Below are 24,112 nucleotides of genomic sequence, written 5' to 3' on the forward strand. Positions count from 1 at the left end.
CATCAAAAGAAGGACAGAATGCATGTGTGGGCTTTGTTTTCTTATGACACAGCATGTCAGCAGGCAGTGTTCCATTTACTGTGTGTCGTCCAACTTTTGGACTTGCAAAATCTGTGGTTTTGTTCACACATATTTACTTCTAAAGCACATTTCACATAAACAAATAAGACTAAAACCTAAAGGTGATTTTTCCATTGCTATATTTAGCATCTGTTAATGAGTGTTTATGCATAAATGAAGATGTGTGATCTGTTTACCAGAAAAGGATAAGAACATTTATTAACCACATTGTCATTATGCTCTTTCTTTAATAGCATGCAGTTAGTAATTGTATTCCAAAAGGTACTTTAAAGTCTATGAACTAGTCTCTCTATTTTTAATCTAAATTCTGAACCTTGATTTACAGCACTGCCCTTTCAGAGCTTCTAGGTTGGCTTTTTCTTTGTTTTGTAGCAGATATCATTACTGAAGAAAAATCTCATTTGTCCCATTTAGCTTACAAAGTGGGCACACTCCAAGAAACCCGGCATCTGTGCCAATAATCAGTTCTGAATCTTTTGAATCATTCCACTGTGAAGTGTTACAATGGATTGCACAAACAAATGGCACTTCATTCAACTATTACATTTTTACTGTTTTAGATTTGTTCAAAGATAAATGATTTCTCTCACTTATTAGCAATAACAGTCCTGGTCAGTAGATATTTAGTAACACTTTAAACCATTTTATTCTTATTATACCTTACAACGTTTGTCATTTTAAAAGCTTCTGATATTCATATTAAGCTAAGGTTTGCACAAATATTTTACATTCACGCGCAAAAATGAACAACTGAAGTTGCAAGCTGTGCCAATTTAATTAAATTAATACTTCAAAATACATGACGTTTACATACAGAAAGAAGACACAGTCAAGCAGTTCTACAAATGGAATGAGTACTTCTGTACTAGATATGTCAAAAGTATTTTGTAACAATTCAAATAAATAATTCTAGACAGTTATTCATTTCTCAGTCTTTAGTTTAATTGAATTACGCTTAAGTAGCAAGTGTTTCTGACAGGTCATCGCTCATTCTGTAAAGATTTATTTGTATCTATTAGGTCTTGAATGTTGGTGTTCAGAAGATGAAAGATCTCCAGTTCATAGCACATCTTAAAACATCATCCAAATGCACATATGCTGAATTACTTGTAGTATTTACACATTTATAGATGCATACTCAGTCTGAGAAAAAAGAAATAAAAAATTTATGTCAATTCCAAACAGTGAAAATTAGTATAAAAACTTTTTGTTTACGTGAGAATCAAACAAAATGAGGAAGTGCAAAACAGAGCTAAAAGCTTTTGATAAAAAAATAACAAACTCAAAAAAAATTAAAAATATCACTCCCTCAATCAATCATTGCTTGTTATATTTGACACACTTTCAAATAATGTATAAGAATAAAACTTAAATTAACATTGGAATTTAGAATAGCTAATAACTCACAGGAAAATAAGCACTGAGAAGAGCCTATAAAATGAAGTACACTGAAAAAAGGTTAACATTGATGTTGTTCATTCAACATATATTTTCTCTTTCAAGCAACTTAAGATTAGTCATTTAGTGTTGTACAGGGTGGGCCATTTATATGGATACACCTTAATAAAATGGGAATGGTTGGTGATATTAACTTCCTGTTTGTGGCACATTAGTATATGTGAGGGGGAAACTTTTCAAGATGGGTGACCATGGTGGCCATTTGGAAGTCGGCCATTTTGGATCCCACTTTTGTTTTTTCAATAGGAAGAGGGTCATTTGACACATCAAACTTATTGGGAATTTCACAAGAAAAACAATGGTGTGCTTGGTTTTAACGTAACTTTATTCTTTCAGGAGTTATTTACAAGTTTCTGACCACTTATAAAATGTGTTCAATGTGCTGCCCATTGTGTTGGATTGTCAATGCAACCCTCTTCTCCCACTCTTCACACACTGATAGCAACACCGCAGGAGAAATGCTAGCACAGGCTACCAGTATCCGTAGTTTCAGGTGCTGCACATCTCGTATCTTCACAGCATAGACAATTGCCTTCAGATGACCCCAAAGATAAAAGTCTAAGGGGGTCAGATCGGGAGACCTTGGGGGCCATTCAACTGGCCCACGACCAATCCACTTTCCAGGAAACTGTTCATCTAGGAATGCTCGGACCTGACACCCATAATGTGGTGGTGCACCATCTTGCTGGAAAAACTCAGGGAACGTGCCAGCTTCAGTGCATAAAGAGGGAAACACATCATCATGTAGCAATTTCGCATATCCAGTGGCCTTGAGGTTTCCATTGATGAAGAATGGCCCCACTATCTTTGTACCCCATATACCACACCATACCATCCATTTTTTGTTCCAACAGTCTTGGAGGATCTATCCAATGTGGGTTAGTGTCAGACCAATAGCGGTGGTTTTGTTTGTTAACTTCACCATTCACATAAAAGTTTGCCTCATCACTGAACAAAATCTTCTGCGTAAACTGAGGGTCCTGTTCCAATTTTTGTTTTGCCCATTCTGCAAATTCAGTGTGCTGATCTGGGTCTTCCTCGTTGAGATGCTGCAGTAGCTGGAGTTTGTAAGGGTGCCATTTGTGAGTAGCTAATATCCGCGAAGGATGTTGACTAATGCCACTCTCCAGTGACATGCGGCGAGTGCTACGCTGTGGGCTCTTGCTGAATGAAGCTAGGACAGCCACTGATGTTTCTTCATTAGTGACAGTTTTCATGAGTCCACATTTTGGCAAATCCAACACTGAACCAGTTTCACGAAACTTAGCAAGCAGTTTGCTAACTGTAGCATGGGAGATGGGTGGTCTCGTAGGGTGTCTTGCATTGAAATCTGCTGCAATGACCTGGTTACTGCGTTCACCAGACATCAACACAATTTCTATCCGCTCCTCACGTGTTAACCTCTGCAACATGTCAATGGCTGTAAACAAAGAGAAACTTGTAAATAACTCATGAAAGAATAAAGTTACGTTAAAACCAAGCACACCATTGTTTTTCTTGTGAAATTCCCAATAAGTTTGATGTGTCACATGACCCTCTTCCTATTGAAAAAACAAAAGTGGGATCCAAAATGGCCGACTTCCAAATGGCCACCATGGTCACCTTGGTCATCTTGAAAAGTTTCCTCCCTCACATATACTAATATGCCACAAACAGGAAGTTAATATCACCAACCATTCCTATTTTATTAAGGTGTATCCATATAAATGGCCCACCCTGTAGTTTAAAATATTTGCTTTCAGATCTCAATCAAAGTAAAAAAAAAATGTTTGTGCTAAAGTAAGTTATGATGGAGGGAATAAACATAAAAATCCTATTTCAGTTAACCTAATATTTTAGGTTGTTCGTGTGCTGTGTTTGAGGGGCCGTTTGTATACTCTTCTGGTCGAGCTTTCCAACTACCAAAAAAGAAGAACACTTTCCTGAGTGGAGTGGACATGGCGATGCAGGTCTGGTCATTTTCAGCAGGAAACTTTTATAACGGAGGGTAAGTAACTCTGCTTCTCAACTGTTAATTTTAAGTATAAGAACTCGTAATAAAACATACTTTCAAGAAAGCTGTAGAAACATTTAATAATTTTTTGTTGTATATTTAAGATTTACACTGCAAAATACTTGTGTATTTGCACTAGATTTTTAAATAAATGTAAAAAGTACAGCAGTGGAATGTTTTATGTTTATAATATTTCTAAAAGCATAAAAACAGGTTACGACCAATAAACCATTTTAAATTGTAACAACTTAAAAAACAGATTTACTTTAGAACAAAACAAGTGAATTACACCCAATCACACTAAATGATTTGCCTCAACTTAATAATTGTGGGTTCAATAACATACAAAGAATTATATTGGTACAGATTGAAAATATTAAGTGTGAATCATTACCTTAATTATTTTAAGTTGAATGAAGGTTATACTTTTTCAGTGTAGTATATTGACAGTAAGAATTGATAAATAACATAATAGAGATAGTTTTAAAGTACAAAAGTATTAAACCAAAAAATAAACCAAATGCTTAATTGGCAGGCACTGAAAGTACTCATACAGGAATATATCATTTCACGACTGACATTTCCTTTCTTGACCTCAATGGGAAACATAACTTTATAGTTTAAGGCCAAACAAACGGGGCAGTAAGAGGGGTTAATATCTGATCTGAAATGCCAGATTATAATGTACTGTAATGGGTTAAAGTATATAGGACACAGAACACTAAATCTAAGCTACATCTTAAAATTATTTTTTAAAAGTTCTTTAATTACGTGGAAGCCAGTGCAAGGATTCTAGAACAGACATGACAGTAATTACTTTACTAATCTTAACAAGGATCCTTTCAGCAATGTTTTGACTCAAGAGAACTTTGGTAATGTATCTTACCCACTGATGCCATTCCCCATAAATGAGATTATCTCACTATTTTAACTGTAAGAAGTGGTGATATTTTTGCATTACCACATCCTCTGGAGTCCTCCTCAGTCGTGTGCCTTTCTCTTGTCTACAGTCTGACTTTGTAGTCTCACGTGCTGAAATGAAGCATCAACAATGTCAGGCGAGCACAGGTATGATCAATATGTTTGGAAAATTTGCAAAGAATGGTGATAAGGTTACCTCTTTTTTTCCACTTCTTGTAAATACAAGTAAGAATTACTGCCGTCATTGAGACAAAGAAAACCGCTGGCAGCCCATAAAGTACCGTCTGATGAAGACAGTCTATTAGACAGAAATGAAAGTTGATTTGCCACTAAGATTGACTCCAAACATGAACCGCACACAATTCACCCATGTCTGCTTAATTCCCTAAATAAAAACTATAAAAACAATAATAGTCACATGTAAATATTGAAGACTATGATAATAACATACGGTATATATCCTGTTCCTTCTTTAAAACTATTTTAAACAGCTATATAAAAAATAGGAGATATAATTTTAGACATGACAACCCAATACACAATATACATCAACTGATTTTTCTTTTTTCAAAATACAGAAAAGTACTGCAAAAAGCTATATTTGTCAAAAAACACAAATATATATATATGTGCTGAAATATATTTGGTGGTCTTTTATTCAATTTAAATGATATGTTTCCTTGATTTTTACTAATGTTAAATATGCATTATTCAAATTCTTATTCAGCATATACAGTATCTTATGTAACTCAGAGCACTAGTCACAAATGTTTTAAGAAAATACTTTATCCGATGGTTGTGAATGAAAAGTCCTGGTGAAGGCAAACTTTCTAAGAAGACATTCATTTTAGCCTCATGTCATTATAAAATCATATAAAACATAAACGAAATATATCTACCTATCCATTTTGGAAATCTACTTTAAATATTCCATCCCGCTATATCCTAAGTACAGGGTCACGGGGGTCTGCTGGAGCCAATCCCAGCCAACACAGGGCGCAAGGCAGGAAACAAACCCTGAGCAGGGCGCCAGCCCACCGCAGACTTTAAATATTCTATAATTGTAATTACAAACAAATTATGAGCCATTAGTATTTCAAACCATTTACCTGTATTTTGCTTATTTTGAAGGGTGGCTTCAGCAATCACATCACCATTGGTGTCAAGTAAAGCACATTTGATGTCTTTCATTAATGGATTAGTTGTAACGCTGAGCTGGCTCACATATGTGTAACCACCATTTTCTCCCATTATCCATTTTTGAACATCCAATGAAATATTAAACACCTCTTGACCAGAGACTGTCCACACTAATCTGCCTTTCACAGATAAGGCATCAGTCACCAGACAAATCAGAGGTATATGGTCCTGCTTGACTGTGGCTTCAGCTTCCCAAAATGGAGTCATTATCTGGGCACTTGGTTTCACTGCTGGATCTGCAAATAAAAGATTAAAAACACTGCACAGTGAGATGAAATATGTATGTGAGCTTTTTTTTCTTAAATTCTGAAAAAAGTATGAACAGCAATAAAGAAAGGAAATGAAAGTTAAATGAATTAAATTTCTAAACATTCACTGGAAATTAAAGTGACACACGCCTTCATATTACTTTTTCATCCGTAGTGTTTCTGAAGGAAGAAACTAAGGGAAAAAATTATAAATGACCAAAACAGCTCAGATTTTAGGCTGTTAATGTATGCATATGTATTTTCTGTGGCAGATATCGAGCAGATACCAACTAATTAAGTATTTAATTGGCTTAAATAAAATTAAGGTCAAGTTTAAATAAATTTGTTGGCACACGTACAGGACACAGTTTAATTATTTTGTGCAATACTTACTTAAAAATGATCAAATCATGCCTGAATCATGCTTGCATTTTAACTTATTTTATAAGAAAAAAATTTTAAAAAGTGAAGCATATATAAGTTCCAAGTATCCATGATATGAAAAAACACAAAAACAAAACCCAATCCAATTGAAAAAAAAATGGCAAGTACAAAAATATGTTCCAAAGACAATCCATGAAACACAGCCCTCAACCACCAGCTGACTCACAGACCTGTACAACAAGAGATCCCCATCTAAACTGACTCTTCATATAGGATATAACAGCAAATAACATAAAAAGATTTGGCACAGGCCCAGCCTACTTCCTTCACGATTACCTTTATGAATCCTTGCCAAATTTAAAAGAAATTTTCTGAACTAATCCATGTAAATAGAATTAGATTTTTTTCCATTTTGAGATAACAGTATAAGCCATTACTTTCCATCTTAGCAAAACGAATTACTGTGCAAGCAGAGTCATAATAGTAACACAATATTACATGTTTTATCCCATCTGGTATTGCTCTAAATATTTTGTACTAGCAAAATACCCGCGCTTCGCAGCGGAGAAGTATTGTGTTAAAGAAGTAATGAAAAAGAAAAGGAAACATTTTAATAATAATGTAACATGATTGACAATGTAATTGTGTTGTCATTGTCATGAGTGTTGCTGGCATATATATATATATATATATATAGATATATATATATACACACATACATAAATATATATACACATATATATATACACAGACACACACACACATATATATACATATATCTACATATATATATATTAGGGGTGGGACTCTAAATTAATCTAATTAATTAGAGGCTGTGTAATTAATTAATCTTCATTAATCGAATGTAAGCACACATGAAAATTTGCCCCAAATCGCAAATGTTGTTTTTTAATTTAAAAGGGTTTTAGTGGGCAACAGAATCAAATATTAGACATGGACAGGAATATTGTAAACTCAATCTGTTTTAATTTCTGAAAAAAAATGCCTTTAAACTGCATTTCATTTCAAAACAGAAACAAAAATATGATCCCTAGTTAAAATTGGGCAGACTTAAAAAAAAAAGTGGTATTTTAATTACTTTAAGTATATGTTCAGAATGGTATTGTCTTTAAATAATAATAACCAAAATTTCAACATTAAAGTGCAATTTTTCTTCTTAGAAAAATAAGGCAGAAACATAAAAGGCAATTTGACCAGCTTAATCTTTAAACTCTGAGTAACCTTAGCCAAAATTATTTTGTACATTAGGCTAAAACAGTGTGATCATTGAACATTTTGTAATTAGATGTAATTAGAAGTTTGACCGATGTTGACTTACTAATTTTGGTCCTGAAGCCAGTCATTTCATGAGGTTTGGGCTGCCGACACCTTTTGTTGGCACTCAAACTCGTACTGCTAGTGCTAACAGCATACACAGTTTCTGTGCTCGCTGTAACATGTTTTGCATTTAGATGGAACCGTAAGGTTGAAGTGCCTCGGTGGTATGCAAACTCATTTTAACACAGTTTGCACCAAACCACGCTTTTATCAAGGCTTTCGTCGGGTAGTCTTTTGAAATGAAATTTGCCTCCGATCAGTCCTAGCAATGCTCTTTCTTCCGACTCTTACATTTTTGTAGCTCTGATGTGTGCATCAATGTAATTGGTGTACCAGGAAATCATGCATTGACAAAAGTTCCCCTTTGCTTGGAATTGGAAGTGTGATTAAATGCATTATTTTTTTACGCGTTATGGAGCACATGCATCGAAGCTTCTCAGCTGTGCTTGTGCTAAGAAAAGGAAACATTTTAAAAAGTAACGTAACATGATTGTGAATGTAATAGTCTTGTGACCGTTATGAATGTTGCTGTCATCAAGGATTTGATTAGCATTATTTCTTTCAATCAGGTTCGTATTTGGAGGACATGTTGTGTTCAAGTTTATTCCGTGTTTGTCAACCATTGTAAACATAACAGGTTTCATTCATCAAAGTGTTCACCACCCAAATCGGAACTCGTGAATGTAAGATGTTCAACAGGCATTCCCGGTAGTAAGTTGTGGAAATTGCCTGTGAATATTTAGCGGTAGCGTGTGTATGAACTTAATTTAATCTTTTCCAGTCCTGCAAAGTCAGTTGACGCAAGCCGCTCGGAGTACATGCATCGAAGCTTCTCAGCTGTGCTCGTGCGATCTCGCGATGTCCACGACTTTATTTAATGTTAGCAAAGACCCGGCACTTCAACGTTTCTTGCTACAGCAATTTTAACTCCGCAACAAAGTGATCCAAAGTCTCGTTTATACCTCGTGTCTTCTCATTAAACTTGTATCTCGCGAATACCATACTCGTCGTAGGCATGACAAACGGCAGCGGGAGTGTGTCTATAAACTTAATTTAAACTTACGGTTCACACCGTGCTTTGTTTTCGCAGTTGTGTAATTCGGTTTTTGTTCAGCACTCTTTGGAACTGCTGCTTTTTGTCTGTGCACTGCGTCAGTTCACGTGAGCTGCTCGGTGTACATGCATCGAAGGTTCCCAGCTGTGCTGGTGCCATCTCGTGCGATGTCCACGGCTGTATTTAATGTTAGCTAAGACCCAGCACTTAAAAGTTTCTCGCGCAGTTTCGCTGAGTTTGTGCCAAACACCACCCTGACCATCTCATCTTCGTCTGCATAAGCACAGTCCTTCATCCATGAATATTTAGCGGCACTGTTTCTATTGGATTGCCGCTGACGGACGGCCTTATATGGGCAGGCACTAAATGACGTGGGACGTAACCGCCTCCACGCCATCGAGCAGACGTCTATTATAGTATATGGACGAAAAAATACGTTCCAGTTATGACCATTACGCGTAGAATTTCGAAATGAAACCTGCCCAACTTTTGTAAGTAAGCTGTAAGGAATGAGCCTGCCAAATTTCAGCCTTCTACCTACACGGGAAGTTGGAGAATTAGTAACGAGTAAGTGAGTCAGTCAGTCAGTCAGTGAGTGAGGGCTTTGCCTTTTATTAGTATATATAAAGTTTTAGGAGTGATGTTAAATCTAAGGGTTTTCGACAAATATACTAATTTTGCCCTAGCAGTTTTAGTGTGAAATATTCCCAAAACATATGACCTAGTAATGTGGGTGCTTGATGACACCACTCATAGGTTTGATCCTGCCTTGTGGACACTTGCAGGCAAGATTCTGGACAATTTTTAGTTTAATCATGGCACACCTGAAATATGTTGAACTACAACACCCAACCATGGATTGCTGAGGGTTAAGTCTTACATTGGCATCACTGAACTTATGGCTTGTAGCAATGACTTTGTTCACCACCTCATTACTTCAGATCACAATTATACAATCTCCCACAGGATGACTATTTTAACCAATAATGGTTTGAAAAATGACATATTGACCAAAGAATTGTTTTGCATTAACATCATTAAGTGAATAATGCTCACAAATGAAGTTCCTATTTACAAGGGCTTTTTAAAGAACCTTATTAACCTTAAAACATTATTAAACATTGTTTTCTTATTTTCTAAATTTTAAAAGGGACGTTATTTCCTATACATTTTATGATAGTATGGGTGAATATTATATTTTCAGGTTAAGAGATACATTTTAGTAGCAGTGGGTAAAGGAGACAAGAATAATTTAGTAGACAGAACTGCTACAAATACACGCTGGGAATCCATCCACATTATTAAAAGCAAATAAAGAACAAAACTTTGAGCAAAACTGCTACTGTCAGGATTTTGTTTCCCTTAAGAAACAATAAAAATTCTTTAGCCGTACTGCCCTTCATTCAAACCTCTCTAAATACAACTCTTTAACTTAAATATTAAAAACACAGTATTTCAGTGCAATGCCCTAGTAATTTAATAAATTTGGAAAAAAAGGCAACTATCCATCCATCATCCAACCCACTGAATCCGAATACAGGGTCACGGGGGTCTGCTGGAGCCAATCCCAGCCAACACAGGGCACAAGGCAGGAACCAATCCTGGGCAGGGTGCCAACCCACCGCAGGACACACACAAACACACCCATGGGCCAATTTAGAATCGCCAATCCACCTAACCTGCATGTCTTTGGATTGTGGGAGGAAACCCGGGGAGAACATGCAAACTCCACGCAGGGAGGACCCGGGTCTCCTAACTGCGAGGCAGCAGCGCTACCACTGCGCCACCGTGCCGCCCGTAAAAGGCAACTAATAACAGATAATGAAGAAATTTTTCTTAACTTCTTGAGGTTGACTGCATTTAACACAAAAAGGTGGTATGATGACGATTTATATAGCCTCCCCTGTACCTGTGTTTTTATTTACTATTCAATTATTTTGCCAGTTTTGTTTGGTTACAAATAACTAATAAATTAATAATAATTACATAAAAAGGCAAGTATTACCAGTACTTAAAAAAATAACTATTTAATAATCTATAATTACACAAAAAGTTATTTTTTACTTAACATTGAAAAATGTAAACCAGTTTTATCCATTTGAACATTAATGAAAACTTTGCTTTCAAGAAAGCTTTTATGTTTCACATTGTAATATCTGTAACTTTAACTATGGCCTTTATTCTATGAAGAATGCAAATGTGAGCTAAATCATTATAAGCGTGACCTTGTAAAACACTGAACCAGATCATCACTAACATCTGTCAGCATCTACAGCAGGCTTACAGAATTCAGTACATAGAGGATGCAGTGCAGTTTTAGCTGCGCAGAAAACAACTATACACATGGAAAGACGTGTGTTAACACATATATTTTTCATTTGCTCTTTGATGCATGTTTTAACATGTCTAAACACACAAAATAACCCTTGGAGACATTTCCTCTCCATGCAGACATTTTGTTGAATCATGTGAAACGTGTTTTGGAGTTCTGGTATGGCAATGTCAGCTTTGCTAATTATGGCAAATGGCAGTCATGGTGATTGCAAACCTACATTGTGCCGGAGACAGAGACAATATTGAGTAAATTACCCCACAGCACCTAGAACATGTACGTGCTCAGCCTCATCTGCAAGAAGCAGGAAACAAGAAAGAGTGGTTGCTAGCGAATTACAAGGCCCAGCTTTCCTGTATTGTACATTTCCACAATTTTTCTAACAATTCACAGTGCTCCTCGGCAGTGATATGAAGGTGTACCATAAAATATAACAGATTTTTCTGGTGTGCTGAACACTATTTCCTTTTAACAGAAAGTATGCTGGAAACACAGAAGTATGGAAGAGGCCTTAAAAATTTTTGGTTGCAACGTATCTCCTGCTTCATCAGATATCATATTTTCCTGTTTAAGTACTCATTCTAAAAATGTAGAATTTAAAACCTAACAGTGGTCTGCATTAATGCTAAAAGATACTATTCTACAAATGAGCATTTGACTTTTCGCTGTGGCGCATTAATATTTTAGTGTTATTTTGTCTCTTATCTGAAAGAGAGAGCACACTAAACAGGCTTACATAAAAGTTGAATATAAAAGCAAGGCTTCTTTACATTTACATTATTTGTACCTGGGTCCATTATGTTAGAATTAAAAATCATCATTACTTTAAAGTGCATCCATAGTAGACACATCAGAGACATTTGACCAAACATTTTTAAACAAAACTAGTGTTCATTAAATGTCCTTGAAAAGAAAAGCACTAAACTACTAGATCATTACAATTATGACAAGAACAGTCCATTCCAGTCCATTTACTTTAACATGGCCTTCTCCTAACTTCACTTTAACTTAATACTGATACTCTGTATGTTCAATTCATCATAATAACTATTCATGGTGGCTCTAAAATCCATACTGACCTCTACTCTCTCTTCTGTTTCTTTTTCCGGTTTCTTTGTGGTGGCGGCCAGCGCCACCACCACCTACTCAAAGCATCATGATGCTCCAACATTGATGGAATAAAAGCCAGAAGTCTACGTGACCATCATCATCAGGTCCTTCTGTGAGAACCCTAAATCCAAAGAGGACTGTTTCATTTATGTAAGGTAGAATGCCCAGAGGGGACTGGGTAGTCTCATGGTCTGGAATCCCTACAGATTTTATTTTTTTCTCCAGCCGTCTGGAGTTTTTTTTTTCTGTCCACCCTTACTTTTATTCTATGTTAATTAATGTTGACTTATTTTATTTTCTTACTGTCTTTTACTCTTCATTATGTAAAGCACTTTGAGCTACATTTTTTTTGTATGAAAATGTGCTATATAAATAAATATTGTTGTTGTTGTTATTCAGCCAAACATGGCTTGTCAACATCTACTCACCTAACTCTTGATTAGGAACATTAGAACTTACCACCGCATTCCAAGTCGAGAATTTGAGAAACAAGTAATTTAACGAAAGGAAACAAGTTCAATAAAATACATAACTCTAATCAGTCACTAATGGCCTCCATAGACTCACCTGTGTCATAATCTTTTGTTTTATCTTGTAAAAAAGTTAATAAATGATGCATTAACCTGTAAGGTTTTTATTATATTGGTGGACAAGTTAATACTGGATATGCCTACATTATTCATCTTGATTTACATGTCCATTCTGCAATGTTTATCTCTTTAATATTTATTCATCATTCATTCTCATCAGAACTTTTGGCGGCCAAGACTTGATACCTCACCTTCAATACCTTAGCGAGGACCAGAAGTTGCTCTGCTCACAAAATGCACTCCTGCTAGGACACCCAACTCACTTCCCAGGAAAGAGTGCTATATTTTCAAACTACAATTGCAAGGCTAAGAGCTGCTTCAAGAGCTGCTGTCTGCTGGGAATTATGAATGTGGTGCTCTGCTCCTAGGAATTTGTCTATGAAAGGCCTGTACAAATGAAAAACATTGCCAATATGGCTAAGGCTAGCGGGTTGGATAATGGATGGATGGATGGATGGATGGATGGCTACCTTAGCTTCAATACTTTGGCAAGTGTGTTGGGATGTCTACTGTATGTCTTTTCAGCTCTCAAAATCATTACCACAGAAAAGGCTGCACAATTACTCTAACAGAAGCCAGAAGGTTCTCCTGCCAGGTTACTTTGATACTAGAGCTTCTTGATAACGACCTTCAAAAGAACTAAACAAAGAACAAATCACATAAACAAGCACAGCTCACTATTTCCTTCATTACTGACACATATGATATCAACAAACAAGCCATTTACTCAACATAACCATTACTTATGGTTATTTGCAAAGAAACCTGGCATCAAATACAAGGAATCAAAAGCAGAAGAAAACATATAACCTGAAGAATTCCAGTCAATGTCTATACAGCAGGCTTTGTTTCAGTTTAACCAAGATAAAGCTGTTCATGTAATTTAAAGTCTATTCTTTTTATTTTTATACGTTGCCATGGTGCAGCCTTCCTCTCCTCCAGTGAGGTACATTTTCATTTAGTAGGTGGTGTACTACCATCCACAGACTGCGTTATATTTTGGTGTGGCTTTAGAACTGTATACAACCTCTCTCATACCAATGCTGTATTTTAATGTTAAAAGCTGTGTGTTGTTTGCCTCTCTCAAAAGCTGCATAACTTCTGCTGCTCTAAAAGGCTGTGAACCATCTGCATCAAGCCAACAGAGGTGATTTCTCTTATTCCTGGTGTCACTCAAAAAATAGGAAGACTGAGAATTTCCCTTGGCTTTGCTAGCTGTGGAGCAGAAGTATCATAAGCTAATTATGAGATACAAGGTAAACATTACAGTTCCCAAAAGCCCCTATCTCAAATCTTCTTACAAGCCTATTAAAATATATATATTCTAATAGATAAATACACTTTTTCTTAATATTTGCTTCACATTTGCATATTTTTCTGGAGTTCTTCTGGGTTTACATCCCAGAATTAAAACTCGTCCTTTCTGTGTCATGTAGGAAGTCAGACTCTGCAGCTTCTTCCCGTCCCCTGACAGTATGGTGTAATATAAGTCATTAGTTCTTTGCATGTATTTTGCTTCTGACAGACTTTTGCTAAACTCCTGATTAAATACACAGAACTTAAAATAATGCTGCTGTTTCCCTTATGAGCTCTATATTATATTTATATGCATGATTACACAGCTTATTTGCTTAAAAGTTACCTCTTATCTAAATTTTCCTAAAATAAAAATGTGCAAGTTAATATTATTCTTATTTAAAAAAATGAAAAACCTATCCTTCTTGTATCTTTTTGGAGCTTAGAAGAATTGCATAGCGAAACTGACGTAAGGATACTCAACCACACTTTATTTTATGAAGCACCTTTTACAGAAGTCAAAAGGTTCTTTACAGAGCAAAACCGGGCAATTCCAAATAACAAGATAAACTAGTTCAGGATAATCTAATAGCGTGATACAGTGCCTTTTGAGTCAAGAATCAGACTTCAGTCACTTATCAAGAATCGGACTTTTATTACTTAGCAGTTCATGCTTAATGTCCACTTTGCCTTCTTAAAATCCTTCTGTTGTGGTCACATTCAGCCCTTTTTGCAAATATTGCTTGTGATGTCTCACCTTTCTGATTTCTTGTACAGAAATATGCATTCATGTACATAAATTTCTAGGTCATGTTTTTGGAGAAATATGAAGCAACAGTTGATTTGCCACATGGTTTTGCACAAGAAATAATTAAGGATTAGCTCTCAATTTTTCCATGCAAATAAAAAGTTAACTAAAGACATTAAGCACACATTGTATCACTCCAAATACAGTTGCACTGAAGCTCAAACAACATTCACTGGACTCTGAGTATTTCATAAGCTTTGTATCAATACACATAATCTCCTTATGAAATACTCATCTTTCATATTCAATACACATTTTATTATTATTATTATTATTATTATTATTATTATTATTACGAGGGATGTTCAAAAAGTTTCCGCACTTTTTTAAGCTCTATTTATTAAGAATTTCAAAAACAAATTACATCGCTTTTCTACATAGTCATCTTCGTTTGCGATGCAATTTTCCCAGTGTCATACCAACTTTTTAATGCCCAATTACTACTCCTCCTGCTTTCACCGTTTACAACAAAAACATAAAAGTAGGGAAACTTTTTGAACATCTCTCGTATTACTGTTATTATTATTGTTGTTGTTATTTGGTTCTCCTTTTGAATATGTTATACATTACAAAGTTTTACTTTTTGGTTTCATTATTATACCATACCATTATGCCAGGAGAATCAAAAAGAAAGTTCTTTGTTTCCAGAAATTTCTAGAAAAAGGAAGTGCGGCAACTAATTCAATGCTGATTGATTTAGTGCAGAATTTTTAAGTTTTCTTTTTCTCATATCCCAATCTTACATTGAACCAGTCCTTGATGGCCATCAGGTCTTCCATTTTGGACAATCAGTCAGGGCCCCCCTTGGAGACCGTACACAACCATGTACCATTCAATACATTCAGGACCCTACTCAAGTTCCATTAAATGGATTCGAGACCCTACACAAACCAAAAGTGACAAGCCACAGTTGAAGAACCTGTGATTTACTGTATAAAACCAATATTATCTTAAAATTATACCACACCCTAGGACCTGAGGCCCTTGATTGTCAGACATGCTGGATCATCACAAGCCCTGACCTGCTCAACCCTTGGACTATTGAATTGCAGCCACCCATTGCCTACCACCCTCTAAACATCTGCACATTCAGGCAGCATCTGGAGGAGATAATGGTAATGGTCTATGTGTATTCTGGGTTTAATTGGGGTTTGGATTCACCAGGGATCAGTTCCCTGCTATTAATTATTAAATAAAATAAGTATTGACAAAGTTATTTTGAACTAAAATCTTCTTTTTTTTTTAAATCACCTGATCATAAAGGTCGGGCCATTATGTTACCAGACGTGTCATATAAATGGGACAGCAAACTTATTTTCCTTCATCAATCAGTGGATAAAACAGCTTCATATTTTTTATGAGTAGTACTTACTCATGGGATTGTTCTTTTGGTTTGACTTTAACTCTTGAGTGACTTCTTGCCATTTGGTTTCTGGTTACTTGTTACCCTAACCCTTGCTTGTCTCAGACAACATCTTGGTTTTCATTTATCATTTCCAGGTATTTTAGTTCTCATAACAATTCTCAGGCACATCAGTGTGTCCATTAAAGATAAGCTTGGTATTTTTCAAGTTATTTCTTCACAATTATGGTATATATTAGTTTACCACATAAAATCATTCAAAAGTGAAGGAGAAATGTATAAACATAACTAGCCTGCTGTTGTATTTTATAATGGTGCTTATAGATATTGGGGTACCATTCTAGAAAAAAACCCTAAAACTTACTGAATATATTTCTAGCCAGAACGTTTATTGAGTGTTGATCTGCACTTGGAGATCATGCACATATTTTAAATCAGCATATCTGTGTCATTTTAACAAAGAAAAAGGGGAAAAAGCAAACCATTGTTGTGAGAGTGAGCCATTTTAAGAGGAGACTGGCTGTGTATTTTACTGCACTGTTTGTATTTCTCTGTGGAAACTTTTCAGGGTTACTGGTGTAGATTCACCTCAGAAAGTCATTACTGACAATGAATGTTGATGCACAAATGTGAATTGCCATCTCAGCAATGTAAACAACTAGACAATAATAACTGAAAAAGTTATGTTACATTGAAAAGTTATTATTACTTGAAAAAGGACCCCTACTTAGTCGATTAAAATATTGCATAAAATTTGAAATGCACTGCGAGGAGGACCAAGCAGTGTACAAAAACAGAAATTACCAGCAATTATTTCTCTCCATTTCAAGGACTGCACATGGCATGTAATCAAGTGACAACTGAACAGACGTTATAACGTTTATTCAGGGCATGACCGCGGTACAGCTGGGGCCTATCCCTGCAACTATTAGATGGATGCAAGGCAGGAACATTCCCTGGTCAGGCCACCAGTCGATAACAGTGTGAACTCACACACACACACGCACACACACGCACACACATGCCATAGGGCCATTTTAGCAATACCAATTCACCCAAGTTTAAACAGGCTGAAGTTTAATAAGTTCAGTACATATGTATTAACATAAGCAGAATAGCATGCATCTCACCGTAAAGGCTTTGTAAAATAATAACACAGAATGTAATAGCCTGGCGGGCGGCATGGTGGTGCAGTGGGTAGCGCTGCTGCCTCGCAGTAAGGAGACCTGGTGTTGCTTTCCGGGTCCTCCCTGCATGGAGTTTGCATGCTCTCCCAATGTCTGTGAGGGTTTCCTCCAGATACTCTGGTTTCCTCCCACAGTCCAAAGACATGCAGATTAGGTGCTTTGGCGATCCTAAATCGTCCCCAGTGTGTGTTTGGTGTGTGTGTGTGTGTGTGTGCCCTGCGGTGGGCTGGTGCCCTGCCCGGGGTTTGTTTCCTGCCTTGCACCCTGTGTTGGCTGGGATTGGTGCCAGTAGACCCCTGCGACCCTGTAGTTAGGATGTAGCGGGTTCAATAATGGATGGATGGATGGTAATAGCCTGGTAGGGGTGTTTGGCATTGGGTTTGTCATGACAGCTGCTGCAAGCAGACAAATGAGCAAGAAATATATGCTTATCCCATGAAAATATTGCCAAGAATCTGTGATAAAATAATCATGTCTAGTTTCCATTCATTATCACAAGGATACCTCATAAACATGGAGGGCATGTTTTCATAAATCAAAAAATGTTCTGCTTCAATGTGGGTATATGTGTTAAATGTTTAAGGCTTTTATTAATACAGTACTTTTTAAACCTGGGTACCCTATAGTTCCATTGTAAACTACAAGAAGAGAGAAGGTATTTTTAAATGTAATAAAAAATGAAGTATTTTTACTTCAAATGTCAAATGAGTATAAACCATGATTGTCCATAATTTCATCTTGAAAAATAACAATCTTGTCTTTTAACGCCGGCAGGGAAAGAGAGAGAAAGAGAAAAAGAAGGAGAAAGAGAGAGTGAGAGAGAGAGAGAGCATCTTAACTCTCTGCAGCCGCATTCATTATGCTGAACACCAATGGGGTTTACCTGGAAAAACCTGCAATGGTTTACAGGATAAATGATTATTTTAATAGACATTATAATACAAGTAGAAAATTATTACTTATGTTGTGACTGATTTTTGTTGCTATTGTTATTTAGTCACCCTTGTGACCTTGAAATGATTCTGTTGGCCACACTACCTTTCCACAGTGAATTTCTCAACAAAGAACCTATTCAACTCATGAAGCTATTCAGGACACACAATTTCTGGTTGGTCCAGGATTTTTTTAGATTGTTCAAAAGGTTAGAGGTCAGCATTACATCATAACTTAGATAAAATGACTTGTCTGGTCCTTAAAAACAAGTCCCTGAAGCCTCATCTTACAAGCTACCACGCTGTTGTATTTGTTACAATGAAGTACTGGAGGACATGCACATGAACAAAAAGAATAACTTCACAGAAAATAATCCATTTGGATGAACAGAGCACTAAATTCATTTTAACTCCCCTTTGTATGCTACACCCTCTACCATGTCTCTGGTTTCTAAAGGTTCTTATCATTAAGCAAATCAAAGCAAAGACATTTACTGTCTAATCAACTATGGAAACAGAATTTCAATAAAAGTTGTGAAAGGGCACCCAATGACAAAATGATACATTGCCAGGATAGTATTAAACGACGTGAAGTTCCATATTTAATATCTGTAGAAGAGAGAAACCCACACAGTACCTCACACACATATTTTCTATGTGCGTGGAAAACTCAGCGACACAATGAAGAACTTACTAGTTTTTCTAAATCATCAGCTAGATCCCAGGATTTAAACTCAAGACATTGAATCCATGAGGTATCTGTAACAGTGCTAAAAATGTTCTTTTGTATCACTTATTTTAACGTTACATGCCATATCCCCAACAGAAAATTCATATTGTTGTTCAGTAAGTGGTCACCCTACATCATTTAAAATGACTTCCTTTAGATCAGTTGCTTAGTGACTAAAAATGTATAATATAAGCATACCTGTCACAATTAATCTGGAATTGGAACCAGGAAATAAATTAAGTGCTGATCTCCTAATGCAGAAGTATATCCCAGAGTCGACTCTCTGAAGGTTTGAAATGGTCAAATTGAAAATCCCATCTTTTGGATTTGCTCTACTGGAATACCTGCCATAAGGGATGGGAACTGAGCCAAAATCTGCCACATAGTGAATGCTTCTGTCGGGCTCTTGTCGATACCAGCTGATAGGGGAGAATGACTGTGTGATGTTCTCAGGGACTAACACCTCACAAGTCAGTGACACATTCTCTCCATTAGCCCTCACTTCAGCTAGCCTGAACCCAGACAACCTGGACACTGTGCCTGTGAAAAAGAAAATAAAAAGCCTTAGTTAATCACAGATCAAATGATCCAGTCTATTTTGGAGACTGCATAATCTTATTCTGAGTTGCAGGAGCATGAAGCCAGTCATGGGCAGAGTCCTAGCGATTGTAAGCTCTAATCACACATACACTTACACTAGTCCAGTTAAGAGATGGAAGACTAACCTGCAAGTGAAAGGGCTTCTGAATGAAAGCGAGAGTAACTCGAAGAAAATTCAGGAAACTTAAGGACAACACGCAAGCTCCATACAAAGATTACCCTGGCTGAAGTTTGTCGAGGTTATCCATTTCCTTAACCCACTTTATCTAGTACAAGGTCACATAAAGTCTGAGGAGAAACTGACTTAAGGCAAGAATCACCTCTGGACATGCCCACAGTCTTGTGGGAGATGTTTTCTAATGAGACATTTGTAACTTCTCTCTATACCTGTTATCTGGCACACTTGTATTCTCTGTTGACTCACACTATGTATGAGTTTTTTTTTTTCTTGCGCAGTGGCAACCATCTGACCCAGAAATATTCAAGCAAGCTGAATCCAAACTGGCTGTAATGGCTGCAGTCTTTCAACCAGCATATTCCTACTTAATTGGATTTGAATTTAAATCTAATTTGTTGTCCTTTTACTATTTGTACTTTTGGCAATTTGGTTCAAAACTCCACAGCAGGGTGTATTTACTTGGGAGTCTGACAAGTATGACTCGGTTTTCCTGATTTTAGTTGTTTAAGGATATGTCTGCAAATCGAGTTGGTATTTTGGTAAAGTTAAAAATGATGGCATCTCTTTGCATTTCTTCTTTGGTTTGCTGCTTTTTTTAATGTGGTTCTATTTTCTAAATAGAAGAATGTTGAAAGGTTGGTGTTGTATTTAAATCATACAGTATATTCTAATCCAGATGTGTCTTATTTTTCAGCTTTGCTGTTAACTTTTTTTGTTCCCTGTACTCCACAATGTCATTTAATATTGATATTTAATAAAGAGGAGACACCACTGAGTATTAAAACTTGATTGAATGAGTGATGACAAAGCCCATGCACTTAACATTTTGAGCTTCAGCTCTTTTTGCAAGCTGAAAAAAATTAACCTGTACTTATTACTAAACACATAAAAATATAAATTATAATATAATGTTGTTTGAGTATGGCAGTTACTACAATCATTGGAAATTTCTCTCGATGTCTTTTTCTTTACCCCGTTTTTTTCCTTTTCTTTCTCTCTTTCTTCGTGTATGCTATGTAAAGATTTAAGAAATTATGACTTTCACGGTTTTATTTTTTCAATGTGTGGGTTTGTCTTTGTACATATTTCAAAATATAGATTTCATTCCTCTCATTTTGTATTTTTCTAATGTAAAATGCAAAAAAAATGCATTTGGGTCTTTAAATAAATTATAAAATTTTAGCTTTTACGGTTTTTCCTCTCGAAAATCTAATATCTGATTTAATGGGTTAGAAGAATAATTAGTAAAGATTCTAGTGTGAGAATTACATAAGCAAAATACAAAAGATATTTAATTTAAAAGTCCAGTATATAACAGCATAAACACTGTAGGACTTTCCCTTCTCAATGTAAATAAATAAAAATACTCAATTCTAGAAGAACTGGTGAAAATTAGGCAGCATATTCTAACAACTTCTCCCATTTGTAATCCGCATACCCGCACTGTCGCGGCACTGGCAGTCAGTCCACCGCAGAACACACCAAACGCACACACTCGCATTGGTCTGACTTTTTAACATCCTTAACAATACACCCTATTCAATCGCTCTACATAAACGTCTCATGATAAGATGTACGTTAAATGATTTTAGTTTTTATTACACTAAAACAAAATAAGCTCGCATTCTTAATCACAGACGTCGAACCGCCTTTGAATTTTAAGGACACGTTTGCCTGCGCATATCACACTAGTGCTGGTACTCTAGATAGCGCCTGCGGGATTTCTTTCAAACAAACATTTTATTTAAGACGAATCCCCGCTCTTAAAAGCACATCTCCTTAATCATATGGGTTTTCCCGGTTCTCCTTGCGGTCTCAGTTACAAATAATGGCATTACACAATGAAAAGTAGTGATAAACCAATTAGCTTCCAGTCCAGGGATGTCTCCTGCTTTAGTCCGGATGATACAAAGCGATTCTCCAACCCCCTTGACCTAGATTTGGATAAAGCGGGTTTGATAATCCGTGAATTGCTTCACTTATACACGATTACTTCTACGATTTCTTCATTTCCCATTAAATCGTTAAACAACTATCAATGAACGTTTACATGAAAATCGAAAGGTAGCCAACAACTCGTCACAGCCTCGGCTTTGAAGCAAAATATTCATGGGGGCGTCTGTAATCCCTTGGAGACTAGGGTGGTTTAACGTAGTATTTCCTGAGGTTTAGCCCAACTAAAAGACCCCATGGAGCCGTGCCTGGCTAATCAACTAACTGTTTGAATTGTACTATTATACCTACAGTTTTAAAACGTAAATGACCAAGGACTATTAATGAACCAAACGTTTTTATAGTTTAAATAGCCTACATATTGGCATTTTTGAAAAAAATGAACAGTATAGGAACAAACAATATGATGAATAACACGATCTATTTTCGAGAAGTCTAGGTTTCCACGATAACTATTTTCATCTGGCCGACGCGCATTCGGTAGAATTCCTACAGGCAGTTAATTGTAAAGACGTGTAATCGATGGCTCGAAACTGCCACAAGAATTTATGAGTTTAGATCGGCGGCGCCGAATTCGCGGAGTAATTGCAAGTCACTGCAAATGCTATATGACATATAGTCTGTGAAGACGCGCGCTTCTTAATCCTTATCAGTTAACTGTTGGGCACTCGCGCGTTAGTTTACCACTCAAATCTATCTATCTATCTATCTATCTATCTATCTATCTATCTATCTATCTATCTATCTATCTATCTTCTTAAGCTATCCTAATATCGCCGTTGTGCTGCACCACTGCCCAAAGTATGTGAACAATAACAGAAAATCAGTCATAGGTATAGCGAATAATAAGAAGAATAATACTAATAACATTACCTATTGATCACACAATGCTTACTAAAGCAAAAAAACAACACTTACCTTGTGCCATTAAAATCAGAAATAACACTGCTGAAAAAGCCGAGCCAACGGCGTTAAATGCTGGAAGTGGCATTAATTCTGATTGAAACGTAAAACAATCAGAAAAGTTAACTTTAATTGGATGCCTATGTCGTGATGCTTATAGGACTCTAAACAGTTCTCATACGGCTGTGTAATTTGTTTTAACCTAGTGGGCGTTTATTACAGCGTCCGGTAAAACTAGAGACGCTCCAGTGTCGCACACCGGGGTACGCCTAGGCCAGTGCCATGGAGTCTAACTCGAAGGTTCAGGTATTTCAATTGTACAGCCCTCTGGTGTCATCCCCATGTGCGTATACTTTACGAGTGAATATACAGCTAAATGTAAAATGTATTGTTCTGTTCTTTGGTGATGGTGATAAGCGCTATGCCCTACTATTTGGAGGTGAGCATTTCAATTGTAAAATATCCTTACTATTGTTTGAATTTCAACTGATTTGATAAACAAGCCTTAGCCATGGATGCATAAATAGTTAACCAAAATACTATTATTCAAATGGAGAGTGTTGCTGACACCCTTATTGATCGCGGTGTGATTCTTTTGCGATGTGCAGAACGGAATTTTAAAAAACCAAGTATTTCAACGACTGATTTCTTTAACAAAATTGTTTTTTGTTCATTGACATAGGCGAAAATCTGTAATCTGTAAAAGGCAATTAAAAAGTAAAGTATTCAACTTGACTCTTTTGTTACTCTAATTAATTTACACATTCATACCTCAGAAATTCATATATTATATATATACATATATATTGTTACTATGTTTGTCTATTTTCTATGAATTTTATAAAAACCTAGTGGCATGTTTTTGCACTTACAGTACAGCAAATATAGTAAACATCATGTCTGACAATGGCATCACTTTCATGAAGGAAACCCATCCTTCCATCTTCCAAACTCCAGAAGAGGGTCAGGGAGCTTCTCCCAGCAAGTATCGGACGGGAAGGAACAGTCCCTGGACAGGGTGCCAGTCCACCTTAAAAGTAAGCTTACCGACCTAAAATGAGACATTTAAATGTTTTCAGAGAGACCAAGTGTTATGGAAAGTGAAAGAATTCCAGCAAAAAAAGCAAATATCTTGGGTGTTAGATCACTAAGTGGCAGGTGGAAATCTCTTCCCCATGTACCTCCTACAGCAGCACGCCAGCTAATGTGAATAATTATAAGAATATGACATCCGTTCTAAATCTGAGGTCCATTACAAGTAGAGTAGGGTACCTTGACCAAAACAACCGCAATACTAAAGACCACTGTGGGAAACCAAGGAACCAGAATGGCTTGAGTAATATGCAATTATATTTATTTCCATAACTAGCAAAAATAATCCATCCATTTTATAACCCGCTGAATCCGAACACAGGGTCACAGGGTCTGCTGGAGCCAATCCCAGCCAACACAG

At 36.4% G+C, this 24,112-nt stretch overlaps 1 protein-coding gene across 1 annotated transcript; it reads right to left on the reverse strand.

The window, feature by feature from the left end:
* Positions 1 to 1,072: 1,072 nt before the first annotated feature.
* On the reverse strand, positions 1,073 to 23,002 carry LOC120541132. Its single transcript, XM_039772514.1, has 7 exons — positions 22,954 to 23,002; positions 22,675 to 22,752; positions 19,224 to 19,565; positions 5,563 to 5,889; positions 4,650 to 4,751; positions 4,494 to 4,564; positions 1,073 to 1,224 (listed from the first exon to the last, which is right to left on the reverse strand). Exons 1-7 carry the CDS (start codon positions 23,000 to 23,002, stop codon positions 1,198 to 1,200), a joined length of 996 nt encoding a protein of 331 aa, XP_039628448.1. The 3' UTR covers positions 1,073 to 1,197.
* Positions 23,003 to 24,112: the final 1,110 nt, after the last annotated feature.

The sequence above is a fragment of the Polypterus senegalus genome, chromosome 1 (assembly GCF_016835505.1).
Source record: "Polypterus senegalus isolate Bchr_013 chromosome 1, ASM1683550v1, whole genome shotgun sequence".
Taxonomy (NCBI): Eukaryota; Metazoa; Chordata; class Cladistia; order Polypteriformes; family Polypteridae; genus Polypterus; species Polypterus senegalus.

Coding starts and splice junctions, on each gene's coding strand:
- LOC120541132 (XM_039772514.1), bottom strand. CDS start 23,002: ATGGGGATGACACCAGAGGGCTGTACAATTGAAATACCTGAACCTTCG. Junction 4,565..4,649: donor CAAGAAGTGGAAAAAAAGAG/GTAACCTTATCA, acceptor GCTTCATTTCAG/CACGTGAGACTACAAAGTCA. Junction 1,225..4,493: donor GGAGGACTCCAGAGGATGTG/GTAATGCAAAAA, acceptor CTTTTTTCTCAG/ACTGAGTATGCATCTATAAA.